The 25979-nt window shown below is 36.5% G+C and overlaps 1 protein-coding gene across 1 annotated transcript; it reads left to right on the forward strand.

Moving 5' to 3' along the window:
• Nucleotides 1–15073: 15073 nt before the first annotated feature.
• Nucleotides 15074–25669, forward strand: LOC105444479. Its single transcript, XM_030983616.1, has 8 exons — nucleotides 15074–15224; nucleotides 16467–16712; nucleotides 17284–17367; nucleotides 18929–19228; nucleotides 20012–20233; nucleotides 22211–22309; nucleotides 22566–22665; nucleotides 25267–25669. The coding sequence occupies exons 1-8, from the start codon at nucleotides 15143–15145 to the stop codon at nucleotides 25667–25669; spliced, it is 1536 nt and encodes a 511-aa protein (XP_030839476.1). The 5' UTR covers nucleotides 15074–15142.
• Nucleotides 25670–25979: the final 310 nt, after the last annotated feature.

Genomic DNA, 25979 nt, shown 5'->3' on the forward strand with positions numbered 1-25979 from the left:
GTGAAGGCTCTTAAATCTCATACCAGAGATACCAGGTTCGAACCTTCCTCGGGGCTTGCATCCTTAGACATTATGTTTTGCCCACAGTCCCTCCGTAGGCCTTTTTCGCCTCAAGTAAATGACAGATGAAACACAACTTCTTAACACCTAATGAACAGTGAATGTCATGGATATCTTACTTCAGCACGCTTATAGGAGTAAGGCAAATAAGACCCTCTCGCTCCCCTTGAAAATAAAATAAAACTAAACATATTGTCTTCAACACAAAGCATTGAGGATTTACACACAAAAAGAAATAGCTTACAATGGGCCTATGCATTCCCATACTTCCTCATATCTGCATCCAATGCTACACCAACCAATAGTCCTTTATGATTTGCTATAAATGCTACAAATTCATGTAATTCGATCTGCGAAAATATTTCGTACAAACTTACCTGAAATAGTAAAGATCGCCAGACAGGGACTGACAAAGACAATTAACAGTAAAGACACGGTTGAATACAGGTTTTGGGCCATATTCCGACGTATTCATGACGGCGTTAGATTCCTATTAGCACTATTAGTTTCTGTTTGCAACCGATCTTTGTGAGAGTAGAGCCTGCTTTGGGAGAGGAAGTCCTTGAAACATAATATGTCACTTTATACACGCAAGGCTATACGTCATATAGTGTGTTTTACATTAAAAACATTTGATGAATATTTTTCCTTTAAAAATAGATTCTCAGATAAATCCTAAGTATCATTTTGTATTGACTATGTTACAGTATTGCTTGATGTACCAATAAACATAGGCCTAGCCAGGGTGGGGGTACAAGGGGTTAATGGCCTCCCTATTTATTCACTATAAAAGTAGAAGAAGAAGAAGAAGACGACGAAGAAGAAAATAGACGAAGAAAAGGATGAAAGAGGAGGAGGAGAAGAAGAAGAAGAGGAAAGAGGAGGAGAAGAAGAAGGGATAGGAGGAGAAGAAGATTTCGGCACGTATTCCCCCCCTCACTTTCCCTCTGTAGCAACACCGCTGGCATTGGTTATTTTGATAAAAATAAAATTTGTGGTAAAAAATAGGAAAGTACAGAGACCACTGAAATAGGCCACTTTCGTAATGTTATTAAATCTAATGCGTTCGTCTTTACTAGGTGCTTCTTTACATTCATATTTTCATTTTCATATATTCATGTTAATTTTCAAACTTATCTCATTGTGATCCATTCAAAATTGTATGTAGTAGGTTTCCCTTTGTTATATACTTGTATGCACCTTGAGCACTTCTTTGGATTAATTTTTTTTTAGATGGATTCTCTTTTATTTGCCCTGAAATGATATTTTGAAGAAACATCAAATATTGCTCTTTATATACCTCACTTAAGAAATCCAGCCATCTGATTGGTCGAATTGCATTCATAAACTTCAACTGTTCCTGTAAAATTCCCGGTAACCATGCATAAAACATTTCAATATTTTTAATAACCATGGTTATTAAAAAAATAGGTCAGTCTCCATGGTTACCCCATAGGTTTACATGTTAAAAAATGGTTTGAGCGATGGAGGATACCATACGTGTGCGAAAAATTGGTCGGCAATTTCAATACAATTGAATCTCGATCGATCTTACCGACAATTTTATCTTGCATTGTTGACATGAAGACGAAAATTAACTCTCAAAAACAAAAAAACAACATCTGCCGATAGATCTTGATCTAAGTTCGTGCCAATATGCATTGCAAAAGTAAAAGAAGAGTCCGTATATGGAGCTTTTGCGAAGCATTCATCACACGCGAAGCCGGTTTCAATCCATTTTAATGTATATATCGTACAAAACTGCCAAGCATTTTGAAAGCGCGCGATGGCCGAGAGGTCTGAGGCGCTGACAGAAGATACAACACCTTTTGTACGCAAGAGTTCGAATCTCATCTTCGACCAAAAAAAAAAGATTTTTTTATTTTTTATTTTTTAGTCTATTTTTTTTCGGCATATAAAAGTATTAATGACTGCTTTAATATTCGAGAAATAGTTGTTTTCATACGCTCTCGGGAAGGTTACAATTGGGCTATTCCCCTCGGCAAGCCTCGGGGAATAGCACAATTCTAACCTTCCCTTGAGCGTAATAAAACAACTATTTCTCTCAAAGCAGTCATTAATACTATACTAATCCCGCTTTTGAATGATGAACGTAGACTGCTGTGCAGACGGCCTCATCTGTTGACCAGTTCAAGAAATTACTCAAGTCCAGTAGCGTACGCAGGATATTTTTTCGAGGGGGGAGGGTAACATTTCGCAACGACTCAGCCAGCCGGTGAATAAGCGGGGGGGGGGGGGTAAGAGCACATATTTTTTCTTTTTTGTCCCGTAAAAAAATTGAGGGGGGGGGGTTCCTCCCAAACACACACATTAAAAAAAATATGATAGGGGTTAAACCACCAACGTCCCCTCCCCCCCCCCCCCCCCCATGCGTACGCGCCTGCTCCAGTCACATGTATTCTGCTAGTAATTACTTTTTTACCAGCCTACATATACTTGACTGATCTCTAACTTTTGTTTTTAAGTGGCCCAAACATTGTGGAGCGTGTGTGCAGCGCTTTGTAACTGCAAGGAAAAGGCGCTATATATTTGGATTGGATTGGATTGGACCCATTCCAGCTGTTTAAAATGCATCGTCTTAAGCGCCGTTCATCCTCCTTACAAAAATTGATTTAGTATATAACAACGATTGAAAATGATAAGTTTTCAACCATATCGTCAGGGGTTCCCCTGATTTTCTGGACCCATTTAGAAATGGCCTCATAATATGTCTTTATCATGGATTTCGAGAGTACCTACTGATAGCTCAAACAATGGTTATCACGAGCGCCATCTCATGCTTTAAACATACCATTCAAAGGCAGACCAGCACTATAATACCCCATTCACAGTGGTTTTGAAATTTGTAGCGGCGTTGTAGCGGAGCGGCGACACCGCCATAACACCGCTACAAATGCATTCACAGTAGAAAAGTTATCCCGCTGCAGCAGCGGGATAAATATCATGTACCCATTCACGCTGCAGCGGGTGATTTTTATTACCTCCGTAACAAACACGTGTATGCATGGCTCATGACCCGCGAGTGACCCCGATATGACCGGAAATACTTCAGCGCGGGGTTTTCGATTGCTTACAATTGCGCGCGATCATATTACTTTTTAAAAAACTAGCATTTTTATTGCTTCCAGTCAGAATATTTTAATTTTTTGAAGTGTGAAATATTTTTATTTGGATAATTATAATATCTACATAATAATAAAATCAATTTGAATCCACTGGTTACTTTATTTCTATTTCACTTTATGTTCCCCATTGCTGGAGAAAAGAGGTCAGTGATAGGTAAGTAAACAAATCACACGTGTTTGTCGCGGTGTTATAGCGGAGAACCTTCACACTGAGTAAACACCACGACAGCAGCGGGACTGTCCCGCTGCTGTAGCTAGGCGAACCTAGCGATAGTTTGTCGCGGCGTTATCGCGAGGCGGTGTTATCCCGCGATAGTTTATAACGGGTCCGAGCCTTCACACTGAAGACAACACCGCGACAGCAGCGGGACAGTCCCGCTGCTGTCGCGGTGTTTGAGGCCACTGTGAATGGGGTATTAGGGAGTTTACAGATAGCACATGGTACAAATGACCCCAAATATCCACAGATCTTTCACACATGGAGAAGTTCCACTTTGAGCATATTAGAATAATAACTGCCAAAGTCCTAGATGTGCTTCATGAATACCTTTTGTTTGCCCTCTTGAAAAGAAAACTTCCACCTGCGTATCATAGAATGTACCGTTGGTACATAAATGAATAATGTTACGTAACTTTCATGAGCGCATGTCCAGTATTCATCTCTGTGGGTTTTACCTTTTTGGTACAATGAATGACCTTTATCTGCCCATGCGCAGATTGTATCTGTAAACTCCCTTATTCCTTACATCACTCTACCCCCCCCCCTCTTTCTTTCTCTCTCTCTCTCTACCTTTCTCTCTCTCTCACACATACGCCACCCTTCTCTTCTTTTCTTTGGTCTTACTGTAAGATTTAGAAAGTTTTCTGTCATGACGTCGGTTCAGATTAACCATAATTTCATTTGGTCGTAAGAGGGCGTTTGTAGTTCGCCAGCCTAAAAGTCACGAAATTTGAAATGTTTTGTGGACAGTGATTCCATCAGTAATCCCCGACAATCGAGACAAGCCCAATGTTGTAAGTACTATAAAGCTGTTATTTGTATAAATCAATCTTTAATTGTTTGTATGAGGCCAAAAATGGCACAAGATATAAATCTAGTTTTCTGTAATTTTAAGATGAAAAGTATGTTAAAATGTTGTCTGTGCATGTAGCACCACATATAGACAAACGTAGGATAACGTGTGTGAATGCACAATTTGTGCATATATCAGTTTGTGTTGAGGATAATCTAGATTTGTGTGTAATGAGTGATGATAATTGACATGAAACAAGAGTATGAATTGTTTTCCTTGGTTATAAAGAATGTCAAGGGTGTAGAAGCAAATAGGAATTTAGTTCAGGAACCAAGTAAAGAGTGTAAGATAGAGGCAGGAAATAAGGCTGGTCGAGGGTTTATTTGTGTATGACGTTAACCTACAAGATAGAGAGGTATGATTTGTAAGGGTTATATTTGTAAACAAAGGTAGAATTTGAGACAGTTCATTAGAATAAGATAAATGAGGCAGTTATACAGTTTGTGTTTGCACAAGTGAGCTTTACTCACATAGTTTATTCTTGAAGGTTTTCTTTACTCAGTTATGCATATTAAGGTCATTTATGGCAAGCTAGTTGTGCGATACAATAGATGTTTGTTTATTCATGTGAATTTGTACACATGCTTATGATTGCTTGTTTGTTTTATTGATATTACAGATGAACTGCATTTTATGCACGTATCTCAACTTGGATGTCGTCGTCCTTTCTTTAAGCCTACTGTTGGGGTCACTTCAGCAGAATTTAACGTCACACTTACTTTGCCTCTTTTCTCTCTGCTCTTAATACCGGTATTCCTGCGAAAAGGTGCCCCTCCTAGTGATCGAACGCCCCTACTGCAATCTAAAAGGGTGCTTCCCTATCTCGGTGTAATGCGCCCTTGCTCTTATACCCTGTCATGAAAAACAGAATTTCCTGTCATATATTTCTAGGGTCAAATTTCCATAGTTAGTTTTAAAAATGTTTCCTCTCTCTCTCTCTCTGTCTATCTCTTGCTTTAAATAATTCATCATCTTTCAGTATGAAGGGGTAAATTACCTTCATTCAAATAGATGTGCGATGGCTTGGGTGCGGATTTTTGCACGAGTGTACTATCTAATCATTTGCAATGTATTCATTTTCAGAGAAGAAGAATGAAAATAGAAGTGTGTCATATTTAATGGACTTTAATCTGGGCTCATACATTCATGCTTAATTGATATGTTTCTCTAAATATATGTACTTAATTATTTTTGTCCTCTTACTATATTTCCTTAATTCTCTTTCTATAATTCGTTCATATTCTTATCTTTTAACAAAATCTTTCGTCAAGTCATTGCATTGACAGTGTCGTGGACATTTGGAACATTCGGTTCTCTCGGCCAGAAGTTATTGAATGTTCAACACCCTTTGAATTGTAAAAGCCACACATTTTGTTTGAAGTTTTGAATGCAAGGTATCCAGTTAGAACAATGTTTTTCAGTTCCGAACGCACACGCGTTCCTGGTGAGAATCAAGGACTCACATGTATGTTACTTAATATCCAAAAACATACCCTTTTAGGAATTTAAGGAAAGGTGTGAAATTTGCTGTATAACCGAGGACCTATCCCTATCCCTTAAATAAGGGCACGGAATTAAAAACACTTGCATTTGTTAATAAACCGAGGACGTACTTGGGTCTGCTTTATGTCCTCTAAGTGAATGTACAGTTCTCATGTGTGTGCTCGGTTTGGTCTCCTAGACTTTTTTTCCCATTTTTTTAAATTGATTCCTTGACGGGATTACACACACACTCACACATACACACCTATATACATACCCACACAAACGCACACGCACACCACACAGACACACACGCCCACACACATTGATATGCGAGTTACTCATGAGCTTCATGACTCGTGTTCCATTTCCCTGTTTATTCCTTAGTTTTGATAATTGATAAATGATAATTGGAATCGCCAATAAAATAATGTTCAGTTAATTTCAAATTCAACCACCCCCCCCCCCCCATTCATACAGAACTCCGCCAGTCATCAAAGGTTTATGCACCTTCTCCTGTTTTGTAACACCTGTTCAGTCTTTAAACAGAGATTGCTGAACTTGAAGGGATTCAACTTTCAACCATTTCTCAAAGGAGCCAAATTCAAGTTCAAGTTCAAGTTCGTTTATTTATTTTATTTTCATAAAAAAACACAGCAAATGCAAATAAACATACAAGTATATATACATACAAGGAATGGTCAGTTATTACAATAGTTTAAAATGAAATTGGAGAACAAAGGAAAAGCCCATGGTGGCTTTGTATAAAAAGTTCCCCGAATATTATAATTTATATTATTTATATTATTCAGCATAATGAGTTAAAGATATCACAAAGTACAGCGATAAACACAATATAAAGACAAAAAATACAAAAAAATGTATGAAATAATTTAAAATTGGAGGAGGGCAAAAAGGTTTGAAAGGTAAATTTAACGATACTCAGAATAAAAGGCCAGTTTCAACTGTTTTTATATGAGCTGAGGACTTGAGGTAGAGTGTTTCATATGTTTGGCAAAGTATTTCTTACAGATATTTTAGAGAATTAGCTTTTTACTTTCCATAAATGAAACGTGTTGCAAAGCCGAGTATTGTGAGAATGAATTTGATTATTGATCGAAAATATGGATAATATTCTTTTTGGAAGTATATTTTGACAAAAATAAAAACCAATTAGTGCAGTATGGTATTTGAACAAACAAAAAACATTTAGGGTTTTTAAACTAAGAAATAAAGGAGCAGAATGGGCATAATAATCACTACCTGTACAAATACTTAACAACAACCTTATACTATCCACTTTTCAGAGCCTATAATTCATGAAATATTCTTGTAGTGACGAGGAAATACTACCTAAAAGACAGGATGAAATCGTTGGAGATCAAAATGGACATATTGTTTAGGTTTATGATGTTTTGTTGTAATTATTGTTTTCTATCCAAAAATGCCAAGATACAAACGATAATTATACAACATTTAGTAAACAAATGATAAATGAGCTCCAAAATACAACAGTATGTTAAGTTGGACATTTTTTACTTCCAGTGATTTTTCTCAAGATTCAATTCAATTCAATTCATTTAAATTCCATTTACAACAAAAAGATAAACAAAGTTATTACATGTTTTATTACAGAAAGTATGAAACAAATCTATGTACATATTATTTTTTTCTTAGTAATTACACAAATACACTTTACAGATTGTACAGGGTATTCCGATACAAACATGTATATGAGTTGAAAAACATAGTAGTATGACTTATGAAGGAAAATGGTGCATGAAGGAATTTGTAATTATTGAGCATGAATTGTTTAAAAGAAACAATCAATTTACAGTGAAAATAGAAGAAAAAGAAATACTATTGAAGGGAAAAGGAGAGAGAGAGAAAGAGAGAGAGAGAGAGATAAAGATAAGAGGGAAAGAGAAATGGAGAATGTAGGGTATCGCAAAAATTACCTGCAGTTGAACTGCACGAAGGCACTAGTACAAGTCATTGGAATGACAAGGGGCTTGTTGTTTATGAATATTCCTATTAATTTGTTACCTTTATCAGGTAATAATACATTTAAATTGTTGTGTATTGATGTTGTTCGAGTGATAAACTGATGCGTTCGAGTTTTTGAAAATTCATGAAATAAAGTTTGACTTTTCAATTTGTCTCTATTTTCTTTTCAATTAGATTACTATTATTACTCATATTCCAATTAAATGGTTTTAAAGAGGTTTATTCATAATAGGTTTGGTTTATTTTGGTTTGTTGTCACTTTCCTCATATAAAATATAATATACACACAATTTACAACTGAATTATTCATACCCTTACCAAACTTTTCTAAGTTTGTAAGTTTGTAAAAAAAAATATTTATCCCGATTCATGTTTCTTTACAATGTAACAAATTAAAGTTTACATCTAAACGTGTTAAATAAAGGCCTTAATTTAACCAGTCCACCTCTCATTCTTGAGTAACGATAGCAACAAGGGGTATGAATAAATTAGTTCTTAACTGTACATTATGAAGAAAGAAATGCTTATTGTAATACCCCTCCCCCCCCCCCCCCCCAAGAAAAAATAGATTTCCTATTTCGAGCCATTAAAGATACTATGTCCCTTTTGCAGCCATCCTCAAATTATGTAGAACTTTGCAGGAATTATGAATATGTCATGTATGTCCTATCTGTGAAATTTAAACGTTAGCAGTGTCCTAATATTCAAATTATGCAAGGAAACCCGTTTACTTGCTAGACTTCGCTGTCAGACACTATTGTTAAATGTCAGTATTGAGTGACTGACTGGCTTTTTCTTCTTCTCTGGTAATAACATCCATAAAATGAGCTGTAAAGGATTTGTCTACATCAATAGCCCAGTTCTTGTAATGTCCAAAATCAAACTGGTTGAATCTTTGTGCAGCATAAAACGTACCACCATACGGTACAATGGTCTGAAAATCAAGACTATTACTTATTGGCTCTATAGCTCCTAAGTCAATTTGACAACTAATAGTCGTTATTTTCCCACTTAAAGACATTTTCAAGCCCCATTTTTTTTAAGGGTAGTTCTTAATTAGTATTATCTTTCAAATGCCATTGGAATTTAACCTTTTCATTTTTTTGGCCTACATAAGGGACATAGTACCTTTAATACGAAGGCTTTGTCCTAGATGACAGGCATATATTCACATCATCAGATAATTTTCGCTATTCAGATATGTCATTTGAATGCATTAGGATCGAGGTATCCATCTCCATCCAGCTCTTGTTCCCCATGCAGTATTGGCACATTTTTTTTCAAATTGGTCCGGGCATTCGGGAGAACATACCCAAAGGCATCAATGTCAGGGTCCCCAAAGTGGCCAATGTTCCTGTCATCACTGCTTGGTGGAATGGTCTCGTAGAATGTTGTATTAAGATTGGTTTCCGATTCTTTTTCACCTGGTTGTCCTACCGTCTCATACGGATGAGTGCTTGTCAGAGCTGGTGCCAAGGCGCGGCCTATAGGTGACGTTACTGACACATTTCCCTAATTTCTAGGACTACTATCTCTCATGCCCAGGTATGTGTGGATTATCTGTAAAGAATGTGAATTTCGCCAAATGTATTCTTATCAATATGGTTATTGAAATGACATGAGGGTAATATAACAACTTTTTATAATACATAGGCATACCAACAAAAGTGTGACAGGATCATCATACCAAATACCTGTCGCGCACTAAATAACCTGGCTCCAGAGTAAATGTCATCCCTTGTAACACTCTGGTTTACGTTTATTTAGTATCATTAGGCTTAAGGGAATCCGGAGTAAAAGAGATTGGGATGGAAGCGTTTCCATCAGCAGCTTTTTTTCAAACAGCCAAGAACCTACAAACTTTCAAAGCCATACTTAAGACTGAACTTGACAGGATCATGCTGGATAGTTACAATGTATAATGAAGTTTCCCTTTCTTAGAGTTCAACTATTAGTTCATTGTCGTTATATGTTTTATCGATTCACCTTGGAGCTTATGAATTTAAACCGTTTTGCAAGCGGCTTGAATATCTTTAAAGATGGGTAATGCATTTTATGAATATTTTCCTTGTTGTTTTTACTATTAACGTTATTATTATTAATGTATGTGTTTTGGGAAAAAATATCCCCCAATGATGTATATTTATGTTAATGTTTTCAACATTTCCATGTTTCTCTGGCATTCCCAAATTTCCCTACCTTCTCTAAAACAAAATGTTTAATTTTCTCTAGGTGCCATTTGCCTTTAGGACCCTTACCTACCTGTGAATCACTCTCAGGGTTTCTTGATAAGCGCTTCCTTATCCGAGGGATAATCCACCTTATCGTCACGGCAAGAAGAAGCAGAAATAAGACCACTGTCGATGCGATCAGTATTGGTGATACGATGTTTCTACGACTGTCTAGGATTGATACAACAATTATAATTAAACAATAAAAGAACATTTGAATAGTGCTTACAAAATATAGAACACAAGCAATCAAAAATAAGATGTGCTCTAAGCGCTTGATACTGTATTAAACTAGTAAAATCATTGCAACGGTTTTAAATATATTATATTCTTTGTATAATTATATAAACATGAAGGTGTTACATTTTTGGGGTTAAATTGTAAACATGACTGATAAACGGATCGATGGAAAAGCCATTGACAGATAGATTCTTTTTTCTTTTTTATTTGACATCACTCTTGAACACGAGATACAATGCCAAACAACAAAGAAAAAGTATATAACCTTGTTTTCAGTTTCACAAAAAGCTACAAGACTGCTTAATATTTTACTTCGATTGAACAATATTTATGAAAAAACTAGTGAAAGTGTAGTTGAAAATGTCACTGCTTTGAAGATTTTGTAATATGTATGGCTGATATCAAGGTTATGTTTAAAGGAAGTAGACCATAATTATGAAGCCGAAGAGGGGAAACAATTTTTTCGCAAACAGAACTCTCAGTATAACCATTCACATGAGAGCTAGAAAAAGACCACCAGAAACTATGGATGCTTTAGACAAAATAATGCATCGTGAAATATAGATTAGGATATTTTGGGGAATGTGCAGATGAGGTTACAGTTTCTTTAAAAATGCAGGGTTCCTTTTAGTTTTGTGGTCCGAATCTAAACCAAATCAGTGCAAACATTATTCAAAGGAATCTATAAGCAAAACATCGATTATAACGTGCAATAAAAAGTGAATGATAAAAGTGTATCATTAGTTGTTAACTTACGGAATTTCCGTAATACGATAACTACGCATTGATCATTGATCACACACACGCACATGCACACACGCTCTCATTTCAGCATTCTTGTGGGGTTTTATGTGCGCTTCACATACCCCTTGTGAGGCATTTTTACTTTGTGGGGTATTTTTTCAGGACCCCACAGAGTAAAGTCTTTCAAATGACTGTATATTCGGTGTCCTATGCCCTGCGGGGCATTAGAAGTGGTACCCCATAAATGACTTTTTGTGAGCGTGTGCTAAAACTTGCACACTTTTTCATGGTAACATCGTAAGCACACCGCCGGGTTGTTATCGCCAGGTTGTACATACCCCACTAGTAGGGGACCACAAGGTATATCTGGAACGCACAGAAATACCCCACAATCAGGTGCCCCACAAAGGCCCTGATGTGAGAAGGTGTGTGTCTGTGTGTGTGTGTTTGTATGCCCTTGTCTAGTAATCTATTAAAAACCAAACCGAGGACACACATGAGAACTGTACATTCACTTAGAGGACATAAAGCAGACCCAACGTCCTTAGTATCTTAACCAATGCAAATATTTTTAATTGTATGCCTTACGGGATAGGGATAGGTCCTCGGTTGTACAGAAAAAGGGTATGTTTTTGGATATGAAGTTAGATACATATGAGTCCTTGATTCTCACCAGAAACGGTGTGCGTTCGGAATAGTATACTTACTAAAAACATTGTTCTAACTGGATACCTTGCATTCAAAACTTCAAACAAAATGTGTGGCTTTTACAATTCAAAGGGTAATGAACATTCAATAACTTCTGGCCGAGGGAACCAAATTTTACAATTATCCACGACAATGACAAAGCAAAGACTTGACGAAATATTTTGTTAAAGCTAAGAATATGAAAGAAAGAAAGAAATTCAGGAAATAGAGAAAAAAGTAAATACCTTAGTATATATATTTAAAGAAAGAGATAAATGTATAAGCATGTATCTAAAAAGGAACACTACAGTCCCGACTCCCTAAAGATAATGATTAGATAGTAGAACTTGAGCAAAATCCGCACACAAGCCATCACACATCAATTTGAATGAAGTTCGTTTTTGCCCTTCAAACTAGGCGATGATGTATTGATTTTGGGTGTATAATCACATTTGTGGACGCTGTTAAAAGTGTATGAATGACAATTTAATGAACGATGGAACGAGCAAAATTATTGAAAACAAGAGAGAGAGAGAGAGAGAAAGAAAAGGGGAAGGGGGAGGGGGTGATATAAGGAATAGTGCTGGTCTGCCTTTGAATGTTATGTTTTGAACAAGAGATTGCGCTCGTGATAACTATTGTTTGAGCTATTAGCAGGTACTCTCGAAATTGATGATAAGGACGTAATTACGACGCCAACTCTAAATGTGTCCAGAAAATCAGGGGAAGCCCCTGACGACATGGTTGAAAACTAATCATTTACAATCGTTGTTATACAGAACAATGTTTTTGTAAGGGGAACAATGGCGCTTAAGGCGATGCATTTTAAACAGCTGGAATGGGTCGCAATTGGTTTCAATGGAGACCTACATTCATCAGTAAAAAAGCGGGAGTACAGAGCGATATTTGATGTTTCTTCATAATATCATTTCAGGGCAAATAAAAGAGAATACATCTAAAAAAAAATCAATCCAAAGAAATGCCCAAGGTGCATACAAGTATATAACAAAAGGCAAACCTACTACATACAATATTGAATGGATCAAGATGAGTAACTGAAAGAATTGGACATCAAAGACAAAGACGAATGCATTAAGTTTGATTACATTACGAAAATAGCCTTTGCCACTGGTACTATACTTCTCTCCTTTTGACCACAGATTTTCAATTTAGCCTTAAAATGGCAGGATTCATATGTTTTGTAAAGCCATGTATATTTTATGGGGAGAATGATAGCAACATTTTCACATTCTAAGATAATGGTAAATGCTCATTATCTCAGGTTATAGATACTAATTTAATTGCTGTTATATTGTTTTTGAAAATCTTTAAAAATAATCTAAGATAAGCAACTGTAATCTGTTTGTAATCATCATAGTTCTAAGCTGGCATTACTGGCGTTGATAAAATGTTACGAACATTCATTTTATTTCGTGCATGCACATAGCAGTTCTTTTGTTATGCATCCTTAATAAACTTTTATTCAATTGTCATTTAGATATTAGAGGTGTTGAAATGATTTTAACAAACACAAAATTATGGCTATTATTATTATTATTTGTTAGGCAAATCATAAAAGCACAATACAATTACATTTTGACGGATCATGCAATACATAAACCATACAAGAGGATAGGGGAGGGAGCAACGTGTGGGACAGGGCTCACAAAAGTGAAATTTAACACTATTACCCGGAGGCATGTGAGCCCTCACATGTTCCTCCTAAATCAACTTAGATATAGGCATAACATTGACATATACGCACAATATTGCACATTGTTAAAGTAAAAATACATCTGAACCCCCCCCCCCCCTCCCTCCAAAAACCAAAACTAAAATGACATATTTATTACATATCGCATATTCCTACAAATAAGGATATCATTTAGATGTACCAAGGAAGATATAATCATTATGATACAAGCAGCATTATATGAAAGTAATGAGGAATTAAAGAGTAAGGGAAGCTGGTATATGTTTATGGGATGACAAATGTGATGCTTGGCAGCCCATGAAGCAGTTGACTAAACCCACCCACTTGCATTAAGACTAGACATGTTCAGCCGTTATGTATGCATGTCTTTTCTTCCCTCTTGTATCTTATCATTTCAATTTGAACATACTTAGTGGTGACTACTCTGATCACTATTTTAAAGTATACTATTATATTCAGGAAAGTTTACGAAAGTGAACTGTGTCTCTCGTGAATATCGTTCCACGGTTACTGATGTGTACTGAGTAAGACAAGAAAGAAGAAAAGAATATACAATTACCTACTGAAACATTTTTTTCAACAGAGTTATCAATAAATTGTGATTTATGTGATAGCCAGTGATCCCTTTTTAATTGATAAATTGGCGAGAAAGGTGGAAAGAGAAGAGAGATAAAGTGCAAGAGAGGGGAGAAAGGGAGGGAAAAGACAAGAGAGCACAAGAAAGAAAGAAAGAGAGGAAGAAAAGTGAGAAAGAGAAGAGAAGGAGGGAAGGTATGTGAAAGAGAGAGAGAGAGTGAGAGAGAGAAAGAAAGAGAGAAAGAGAGAGAGAGACTGAGAAAGAAAAAGGGGTGGGGTCGATGTTACCAGGGAGGTGAGACAGTCTCACCTCCCCGATGTTACTTGTAACCTCCCCTTTAGTGTAATGTTTTTAACATGAGATGGCGCTCCAGCAAACCAGGGGAAGTCCCTTCAGACTGTATCAAAAATGGTGGCATGGTGGGGAAATAGTTATCTGGGACCATTGTTATTTACTAGACCACTAATTTTGGTGTGCGAGAAAGGAGTATTATTGGCGCTTTAGGTGATGCAATATACAGCTGGAGTGGGTTCTACTTGATTGTCATGGATACCTACATTCATCAGACAAAGCGGCTGTAGTAGACAGCAATATTTGATCATGTTTCATCCTAGTCTCATTACAGGGCAAATAAAAGAAAGTCCATCAGGAAAAGTCTATCCCAAGAAATGCTCAAAATGCATAACACTAAAAAACAGAAACGAAATTTAAGAAATTTCATAATGCAAATCTATTTCATATAATATTGAATGAATCACAATTACAAAAATATGGACATGAACTGAAAGAATTGACGTAAGGTTAAGTATGTAAAGACGCAGTTATCGAAGATGCATGCATTTGATTTGGTTGCGTTGCGCAAATGGCCCATTCCACGGGTCTTTATACTTTCCTCTTGTTGAACACAGATGTTTAATTTGATTAAAGTATCCAATACCGTTTCCCAGACAATACAAAACAATACGTAGGATTTATCCGCGAATTTTTTTCAAAGGAATTTTTTTTTCTTCAAATGAATTCATGTGAAACACATTAGATGACGTACGTATAACACTGCGTGTTCATTGGAATATTGTGTTTCAAGAACTTCCTCTTCCAAAGCAGGTTCTACTCTCACGAATATCGGTTGCAAACAGAAATGCTTATAGGAATTCAACTCCGACATACATACGTACACCGAAATGGCCGTAAGTTTGTATTCAACCCTGTCTTTACTGTTTATTGTTATAAGCAGTCCCTGTTTGGCGATCTATACTATTTCAGGTAAGTTTGTACAAAATGTGTTTTTTCTCGCAGATCGAATTATATTAATTTGTAGCATTTACAGCAAAGCATAAAGGAATAGATTCTTTGGTATAACATTGGATGCAGATATAAGGAAGTGCAGGGTACATGTCTATTGCATGCTCTCACTGTTTGGTGTGTAAATCCTCAATGCTTTGTATTGAAGGAAATATTTAGTTTTCTTTTTTCTCAAGGGGAGAGAGAGAGGTTTACTACTTAGCTTGTAAATAAACTGCATTATACCTTTTCATTTTATTATTGTCACTATCTACATTGTACATGTATATATATACTTTGTGTTTTAATAATAGTTGGTTCATTGTTCATGTTTGTACTTTCATACACTGTATACCTATTATCGTTTGTATATTTTATCATCTACATGTATGTATAATTTATAAGAATTGTATTCATAAGTCATGCATTGCTATTCATATTTTTATGTTTGTTTGTACTCTCATACCCCGAGATGGGGTCAAAGAGTCAATAAAATTCTACAAATTCTACAAATTTGCCTTACTCCTATAAGCGTGCTTAAGTAAGATATCCATGACATTCAATGTTCAATAGCTGTTTAGAAGTTGTGTTTCATCGGTCCTTTACTTGAGGCGACAAAGGCCTACACGTAGCTAGGCATATCCGGTACGGAAATTCTGTTGATTATCAGGGGCGGCGATTTTTTTTTGTCGTGGCTGGGGGCGTGGAGGGTCAACACGGGGGGGGGGGGGCTTTTTGATTTGGCATATTATTATCATTATTATCATCGGTAGCATATTATTATGTTTGTCCTTGTTACAAGAACAAATGAAAATGAATGTTTGATGTTGGATATTGTTACCACTCTTCTTAATCTCCTTTTAAGGATACTGTTTATATTGATGAATTTTTAGAAGTCACGGAAAAGAGTGAATAATAGACATATCGATATCAGGAATTCCATTATCTGGACTTGTAGGAAAATGTAATTAAATGAACGGATGCAACCCCGTTAAAAAAACTTTGTTCGGTCTTGTCAATGACTGATTCCTAGTGATGGCCCTGTCTTCCCTGAGGCTCTGCCATTATTAATACCCCAGCATTACCAGTTAGCCATTTAATACCCCTGGGTCGAGAGGGAATGTGGGCAAAACACACTAAGGACATAAGAACGAAGTATTAGTATACAAACGCACAAATACACAAACAACTTTATGAATAGAATAATCTCAATAATATTTGCAGACTACAGATTGATCACCAAAGATCGACACAATGCCGGCATCGTTGAGGTTTTCAACCAGGACATCGGATGGGGGCTCGTTTGTCAAAACAATTGGAATTTCGAACTAGCGAGCTTAGTTTGTAGTCAGCTAAACTTCCCAGGAACTTCTCGTGATCTTACGGCATTGGATTTCAACGAGGAGGAAGATGAGTGGCCGATGTCAGTTACTAATTATACATCAACATATTTTACAGACTGTTCAGTCAGTAAGTGTAATAATAAACCCGAACAGTACTGATTGAAAAATAGATTATACAATAACAACAACTGTTTTCTGCATATGCTTTATATGTTTCCTATATTGTACATGTTGTATATGTATTGTACACCCTGCCAGTGACACAATTGTCTATTGTATACTACATTGTGTTATGGACCAAGGTTCAAATGTTTTTACTTCTTTTTTATTACGCTGCATAAAGATGATACATATATGTATATAATGAAAATAATAACATTAATATTAATAATAAAAATAATAAAAATAATGATAGTAATAATGTAAATAATACAAAGAAAACAGGTAATACCAATACCCTCACTAATACTAATACTACAAATAATGATAATAATAATAATAATGATATGAATTATTATAATAGTACTGATGAAAATAATGATAACAATAATGATAATAATAATGATCATAATAATAATAACCCCATACTAACTACGATCTGGTATCCCAAACACCCACATACTCGAATCCCAAACACCAACATACTACAGATGGAAATAGAATTTACTTGAAGGAATTGTAATTAATCCTTTTTTCAGATGGGATGAATATGCGATGTGAAACGTGCAACAGTGAATGTTTCTGTGATCTTTATACATCGATAGGAGCTGTTTCTTGCAAAGGTAACACTGTTGCGATGTTCGCTTATCATTTTTAGTTTACTGTTTAATGTGCATGTATGCTTATAATGTTGTTGGTTTTGATTTTTTTTAAATATTTGTTGTCCACATGATTATTCTTGGCACTGGTAAGTACATTTGTAGTGACGGAATATAATACGAATATTCACATATGGTTGGCTGTCTGTCTTCATAAATAGTTATACTTCATATTCTGTTTTGCGTCTGGCATGTGTAGTTTAACAGGGCTTATCCTGTTCTTACTTTATTTGATTGGTCTGAATAGTATTCTTCAACACCACTCTTTCCGATATCATATTTATGCAGATGATATCCGAAAAATCACTTCATTTGAAACTCACCCAAGCAATGCAGCCACCTTCATCCATAATCTCTATGTTTCTGTACAGGGTGCTAATAATCGGTTAAATTCACATTCAATGAAACTGAATCTTTCAAAATGAGGCCGCCATTCATCTCCAGCCTAACCGCTCACGATGGTGGTCTCCTTCCGTTCTAAATTACCTCTCTAATTTATTGAACAATATTTACTATATATTTCTTATCTTATTCGTATGCTTCGTAATGTTAATTATTTGATATAATTGTATATGATTTCTATTTAATAACTTTAAATTTGTAAACATTTTATTCAATGTATATGTTATTGTTCAAATTCATGTACTATAAACTTGAATTTGTACCTTTTTGAACGCGGAAATAAAATTAAAAAAACAAACAAAATGTAAATTTAAAGTGGATTGTTAAAATACTCAGTTAAAAAGGTATCTTTTACTTATATTGTCCTTGCTGGCCATAATATTACTGTATCTCTTAGTGTCATAACCTCGGTGTGCTCATGACTCAAATTTGAATTGTTTAAAAATAATATCAAAAATCTGTTTAATTCGGCATATAATTGTTTCGGGTTTATGTTCTATCTTATTCATTTTCCTTTGTTTATAATGCAGATGCTTCTTTGTGATATTTTTTTTTTGTGGGGGAGGGGGGGGGGTAACAAGTGCCGATTTCTGACGGAGTCGGTTTCGGATTTGAATTTGCAGTGCGAAGATGGCATTTTGAAGGTTAGGTTATTGTGTCGCAGATGAAAGAACATATCCTGGACTATTAAGAGGAATTTGTTAGAACTATGTATGATCTATGAAAGATAGTGAAGATATGAAGGAAGGAAGAAAGGACTTAAAATGGACCAGAAACGGAAAATTAGTGCCTGGACGGTTATATGCATGAGGAATTTCGAAAATCGAAGAATGTAGTGACCTTGATGATATGTTAGAGACTATGCCTCTGAAATTTGAAAGGAAAAGAACATGAGGAAAGCACCTAACTAAGAATAACAAACATTACGTGCAAAACGAATGCGATTTCCTGACAATAAGGATAAGGAAAATCCGGAGAAGAATATTAATGGGGCAGAATGTGAACGAAAACAAGGCAATGACGATATTCGTAATAGCAATAACACGAGGTTCCATTTGAAATCTAGCTGAATTGTGCGGGAAGTGTTTCATTATTATTGTTTTCATTTATTTCTTTAATTCAGAACCAGGTTATATTGGATGTTTCAGTGATTATAACCGTTTAGGACCCGGCAGAGATCGCGTGCTTTCCAATCGCCCCCGTGACTCTATCGATATTCTCACGATTGACCTGTGCATCAACGCATGCGCAGAGGACGGATACTTCTACGCAGGTGTAGAATGGGGGAACGTATGTTTCTGCGGAGGACAAGATGAAAACCTTGCCAAACATGGAATCGCTTCGGATGGAGAATGTTATTATGTTTGTGCTGGAGATCACCTTGAATCATGTGGGAGTTTAGATTTTATCGCCATCTACCAAGGTAAAGCCAGGAACGATTCGGGAATTAATTTATTTTTCATTTTTATGAGGGTAGGGCACTCTTGGGGAGAGACATAGGGGGCTGGAGAGGGTGTTGAGGGTTCTTGCATTAAACCAAAGAATGAGTTTTACATGTTTTTTCGCGATGGTGCTTTTAACCCCCTCCAAAAAAACACTATAAGAACACTAATAGGTAAAGCTTGTTACGAGGATTTTGACAAGCTAGTTCATCAGAACCCTAGGAATACTTCTGCTAAAAAATTAATGCATTAACTGTCATTTAGAGAAAATAACTTTATTCATTTTCCGCAATACTTTGCCTGTATAAAACCTCAATATTAAATATGAACAAATAAAATAATTTACTTTACAATTCCTGCCAATGAATGGCTTTTAACGAAATTCGATTTTCTCTACTTAAAGAGAAGGTTGAGTTCTGGGAGTTCTGAGTTATGCCACATGTGCGTGATGTAGTCCCATATACACCTTTCTGTCTACAGTGCTTGTAACTTTACCAAGACTGAGCCAAATTTCGTATTATTTTGATGATTCCAGAACCTTGCAGTACACACCAATACTTATGCTAGATGATCAACCTTTTCTAATCGATTCCACATCGTTTCTTTCACAATGCAATCGCATGACCAGAACTCAACTTTATCTTTAAAGTTATTGAGCTTATCCGTTTTCGTTTAGTTGTTTATTGCACATGATTGTTATAATATTCTCAAAATATGCGACATTATTCTTTGTCATTGCTACTTATGTTTCCAAGTTGGCTTAGGTGTTTGTGAAGACCCTGGTACGCCTAATAATGGATTCAGATACAAGGAAATCGGCTCTCTGCGCTACGGCAGCAAGATATACTTTAACTGCTCCGACGGGTACACATTAGAAGGACCTGGCGTCATCCAGTGCGTGCAGATGTACGGTCGCAGAGAAGATGTTAGTATTGCTAACAGCACCCATGTCGTTATGTGGAACCATGTTCTCCCAAAGTGTACAGGCAAGTATTTCCATTATCACTTTGAATGATATTTTGGTTCGCGAAAGGTTTTTTTTATCAATTTCCGGAACCCAAGGCGGACTTGTTTCCGAACACGCCGTTTGACCTAATATTTTATGTTCTTCATACTCTTCAACCATAGAAAATAAAATAGAAGAATGTCTGGTAAACCTGCTAAAGGTTGATTCTACACATTTTAGTTATACAAGAATGATTATGTGAGTGATTGGTACACTTCATTGCCACCATTAATGATGATGATGATGATGATGAAGATAATAATAATTGTTATGTACTCTTAATCAAAAGGTACAGAGATGAATACTCGAGACAGATATTAGCACACGTTTGATAGTCTTGGTATATAAGATCCCAAAGCAAGTTTATTTCGCATGGCGCATGCGTATCTTTACAATTGTGGCTCAATGTATGCCGTCATTAATATGTAACAATAATAATGATACTGCTACTACTAATACTAATTTAGATAACAACAACCACAGCAAGATTAATACAAAATATGATAATAATTCTAATTCAAAACTTTAATTATATCTCATATCACTTTTCAGTCCCTATGCACTTTAATGTTGAGGATTAAGAAATGGATAGAATTGGGCTATATACCAACAATACAATTCAAATTAAATACCAAGTAAACTTATCTTAAAACTACTGGTGAACAAATGAGTTTTCAGTCTATTTTTTGTTGTTGATTGGCCAATATTTACTATTTAAACATCTTTATTTTACCCGTGTATCATGTTTATTTACCATGATGTTCAGGATCCAGTTCGACTACACCCTCTTCTGCGACTACCACGGGCGGAGGGCAAACTAACCCAATGACATTCATTCAGACAACTGACCAAGGGCAGCATAGTGGTAAAAATATAATTATTACGTCACAAGTCCTGTACGATTGTGGTAATATAAATGCAAATGAAAGGGTTACATGCAAATATTTCAGCGATTACTGACGATTTTATCATAAAAAGTGTGAAAAGGAGAATGATGAATTAAAAACAGAAAGGATTATCAGTACATGTATTTCTGGTATTCAATACAACTTTATTTCATGATAGCCTCAATTACCACACATCATATGGGTAAACATAGAGTTAAAGAGAAGGTTGAGTTCTGGGGAGAGGTGAACAACTCGGGCCGGCTGGTTTTAGTGCGTACTATAACCAACATGAAAAAGTCAAACAAAAGCCAACATTGGCATTGGCCAGAATAAAACGTTTAATGTGCTATTTCGTTTTTTCAACGGCTGGTTTAAAATTATCGTATATATTTTAAGGGCCCCATAAGTATTAGAAATTGTTTTATTTATGGATATTTAAGCCGTTTCTGAACCTATTTTGATCAAGCAAAGATGATTTTGTCATTTAAGTTGTATGCTGTTTCAAATTTGACAGTTTTTTTTCATTATCTCACAAAACAATTATTTTTTTGTAACGCCCTCTATACCAAAACTCAACCATCCCTTTAACCTATAGAATACCTGGTAAACCCGTCAAATGTTTATTTTGCACCTTTAAGTAATACAGAAAGGATAATTTAAGTGATTGGTACACTCCAATGTCACCTATAATGATGATGATGCTGTTGGTGATGACGATAATATCAATAATAATAATAATATTCATAATGGTTCCAACAACAACAACAACAATAATGATAATACAAACATTAACAATAATTATGATAAAACTTATGTATATAGCGCATTTAATTAGGTGTGCTATTGAGCCCCTTTACGCTTAGGATTAAAAAACGGATAAAATTCGACAATATACCGAAAGTACAATTCAAGTCATTTACCAAGTAAAGTGATTTAAAAAGTGCTGGTGAAAAAAGTTTTCATTCTGTTTTTCGACCGGCCAATATATATATATATATATATATATATATACACACTGTATAAACATCTTTATTTACCATTGCATCATGTTTATTCACCTTAATATTCAGGATCCAGTTCGACTACATCCTCTTATGTGACTTCCAAGGGCGGAGGGCTCACTAACCGAATGGTAGTTATTGGGACAGCTGGCACAGAGCAGCAGGGTGGTAAATAAATTCTCATTAAGTCACAATTTTCGAGCAATTGTGGTAATATGGATGCAAATGAAATGGTTACATGCAAATATATCAGCGATTACTGACGATCTTATCATAAAAAGTGTGAAAAGGAGAATGGTGAATTAAATAAAGAAAGGATTATCAGTACATGTATTTCTGGTATTTAATAAGCATATATAAGCATACGTAGAGTTGTTACAAAAATTGTAACAACACTTTTAACAATTTCTTGTCTTTTTCCTAGGTCACCAGGTCATCATTTATATCAGTATTGGCATCGTCTCTGGCCTCCTCATCATCAACGCCATCATTGTCGTGGTCGTTATTTGCAAAAGACATAGAAGGTAAAGCTTATTATTATTATTATTATTATTATTATGTCTCTTATTATAGGCTTTTAATGCTGTACATGTTTGTGAGTGTTTTGATGTGCTTACTCGCACCGTGCTGGTTTCGTCTTTTACGTCCAAGACTTGAAAATCAATAAAATTGACCTTTACCCATGCAACAATTTTGTTGTATTTTACGTCCAAGACGTGAATATTAAAATAAAAATTGTTTGGGAGACATGAACCATGTACATGTACACGTAAAGCACGGTAAGCCTTACATGATATGAGTTGGGAGACGTTATCACACTTCTTTTCTTTGGTCGATAAGCGTTTTCGTACATACACACTCTGAAGCTTGAAGTACTCTCCAGGATAGCCCAGACCACAGCTGCAGTGACCAAACTAAAAGTCATCTGGACAGACAAAAACATCGCCATCAGCTCCAAGATCCAGGCCCGTAGCCAGGCGCGTACGCAGGATTTTTTCAAGGGGGGGGGGGTTAACATTTATAAATCGGACCGAAAATTTCGCAACGACTCAGCCAGCCGCGTAATAAACGGGGGGGGGGGGGTGGGGGGGTGAGGGGTAAGAGGACTTTTTTTTTTTGGGGGGGGGGGTCTCAAAATTTGAAAAATTTGACGTTTGGCTCCGTTGGGGGGGGGGGGGGTAAGGTCACCTTTTTAGGTCAGCCATGGGAATATTTTTGTTATTATTTTTTTTAATTTTTTTTTATAATTAAAAAAAATAAAATAAATAATAATCCAAAGGGGGGAGGGGGTGTTAAGGGGGATGATGGGGGGTTTACACATATACAAATACCAAGGGGGGGTTAACCCCCTTACCCCCCCCCCCCACCCCACTCTTTGTACGCGCCTGCCCGTAGCCAAGATCGGTTGAATGTTTTAGACCCCTCCCCAGGACGTCGGTCAACATGTATGTGCCCCCAAAACATCAAACTCTGGCTACGGCCCTGCCAAGATCAGACTGATGCGCTCCCTGGTCATGTCCATATTTTTGTATGCGTGTGAAACGTGGACCATAACAGCTGACATTTGAAGAAGGATACAGGCACTGGAGATGAGATGTTTCCGCAAACTCCTCGGTATCTCGTATAGAAATCACATAACCAATGAGGTAGTGAAAACCAGAATTGAAAACGCTATTTTTTAAAGTAAAAAGACGCGAACTGAAGGTGTACGGGTACATCACACGATTATCTGGACTGGCCAAGACTATCCTACAGGGAACAGTACGGGGAGGAAGACGAAGAGGCAGACAGAAGAAACGATTGGAAGACAACATCAAAGAATTGACTGGCCTTGACTGGAACATCATACGGCGGAAAGCTGAGAACCGCGAGGAAATGAGGAAGCTGGTTGTAAAATCTACAGTGGTGCCCCAACGGTCAGCCAGACTACGGGACAGATGAGATGAGAAGAGATCGTACTATGTTGAGAAGTTATGCACTTTGCCATTTTGGGGAAGAGCTAATAAAAACGTTTAAAAAAGGCGGTATACTTGTACGTGCTTTTGACAGTTCTATACATGGTATTGCGATTTGCGCGAGAACTAGGAATTGGAGACACGAACCATGTACGTGCACACGTAAAGTTCGACATGCCTTACATCATTGTATCAATTGGGAGACGTCATCATGTTTTGTTAGGAAGTTTAGCACTTTGCCATTTGGGAAAAAATAACAAAACAGTCTTTAAAAGGCGGCTGGTATACGCACTATTGACAGTTCTACACATATTATTGCAAGTTGCGCAATTCTTCAAATGGGAAACGTGAACCTATTACATTTACATGCACACGTAGAGCACGACGTTCCTTACATCATCGTATGAATTGGGAGACGTTATCATACTATGCTGAGAAGTTATGCACTTTGCCATCTTGGGGAAAAAATAACAAAAACGTGTCAAAAGGTGGTATACGTGCTTGACGGTTTTATACATGGTATTGCTCGAGAACTAGGAATTGGAGACGTGAACCTATTGCATGCACATGTAGACCAAAAAGTACCTTACTTCATGATATAAATTGGAAGACGTTATCATACCTTGTTGGGAAGTAATGAATTTCGCCATTTTCGGGAATTACTAACAAAAACGTTAAAAGAAGGTGGAATACGCGCTATTGACAGTTCTACAAATTTGTGCGAAAACTAGGAGAGAGACACATGAACCAATTACATGGACACTTTTAGAGCACGTATAGAGCATCATCATCAGCATCATCAGTATAGTCCATCATCAACACACGCTATTCGTCAGTGCCATCATCCATCAACAACATCGCCACTCGTCATTAACAACACGCTATTCGTCATTCATTCGTCTTCAATTTTCGTTTCGTCGTTTGAAGGGTTGACTCTTATCTACGACATCGCGGCTTTTGCTTTTTCCGACGTCGTCGGAAGTCGTCGGAAACGTGACTTTCCTTTTCCACATCTTCGACATCATCAACATCAATAATAGCATCATAATATTACTACTGCTACTGGTAGTAATAAGAGTAATACTAATGATCATGGTTGATACAGGGCTTTCAGTTTCTAGAAAATACAACGCTATACCTCACTAATAATATTTCTTTCCTTTATTTCAGACGCTCTAACATCGCTCTAAGGCAGTCAGTCTGTGACAGGGAGGGCCAGGAACTCGATGCCTACACGTCGTTATATACAACAACTATGAAACAACCAGCCTACGAGGACATCAAAGCAACTAGACACGGAAATAGAGGCCACACAAATGCAATCGAGGGGGTAGAATATGAATATCAAACAATAGTTGAACATACCTACACATCCTTAGATGCAACAACTATGGAGCAACCAGCCTACGATGACACCATAGCAACTACACGCGGAGATAGAGGCCAAATGAATGCAATCGAGGGGGTAGAATATGGAAATCAAAGAATAGTTCAGCAAACAGCTAGAGTCAAGAAATCAAACTTGGGAGTGGCCGATGAGAATACTGAGCCGGTATACGAGATGCTGAATTAAAATTGATTCCATGAAGTAGGACACAGAACGAGTTTTAAGAACAGTCATACCTGTCTAGAAAGGTCACTCAATGTAAAAAATAAAAAAAATGGCCACTAGCTGCAGATAGCTTCTACAACACACTTTTCTGTTTCTAGGGAGACAAAATACATAGCCAATAGCCCAATACATAACAGACAGGGAGCCTTAATGGAGAGGTGGCCACGAAGACAAGTTTGACACTCTAGCACGAGCTCTAAATGAAGTTAATAATGTAGCGAGTTTGTCAAAATATTATAGGCCGTTACTTGGGAATCTTTGTCGTTGTTGT

Source organism: Strongylocentrotus purpuratus, unplaced genomic scaffold (genome assembly GCF_000002235.5).
Source record: "Strongylocentrotus purpuratus isolate Spur 01 unplaced genomic scaffold, Spur_5.0 spur5_scaffold_13, whole genome shotgun sequence".
NCBI lineage: Eukaryota > Metazoa > Echinodermata > Echinoidea > Camarodonta > Strongylocentrotidae > Strongylocentrotus > Strongylocentrotus purpuratus.

Coding starts and splice junctions, on each gene's coding strand:
- LOC105444479 (XM_030983616.1), top strand. CDS start 15,143: ATGGCCGTAAGTTTGTATTCAACCCTGTCTTTACTGTTTATTGTTATA. Junction 19,229..20,011: donor TTTTATCGCCATCTACCAAG/GTAAAGCCAGGA, acceptor AAGTTGGCTTAG/GTGTTTGTGAAGACCCTGGT. Junction 22,310..22,565: donor TGGCACAGAGCAGCAGGGTG/GTAAATAAATTC, acceptor TCTTTTTCCTAG/GTCACCAGGTCATCATTTAT.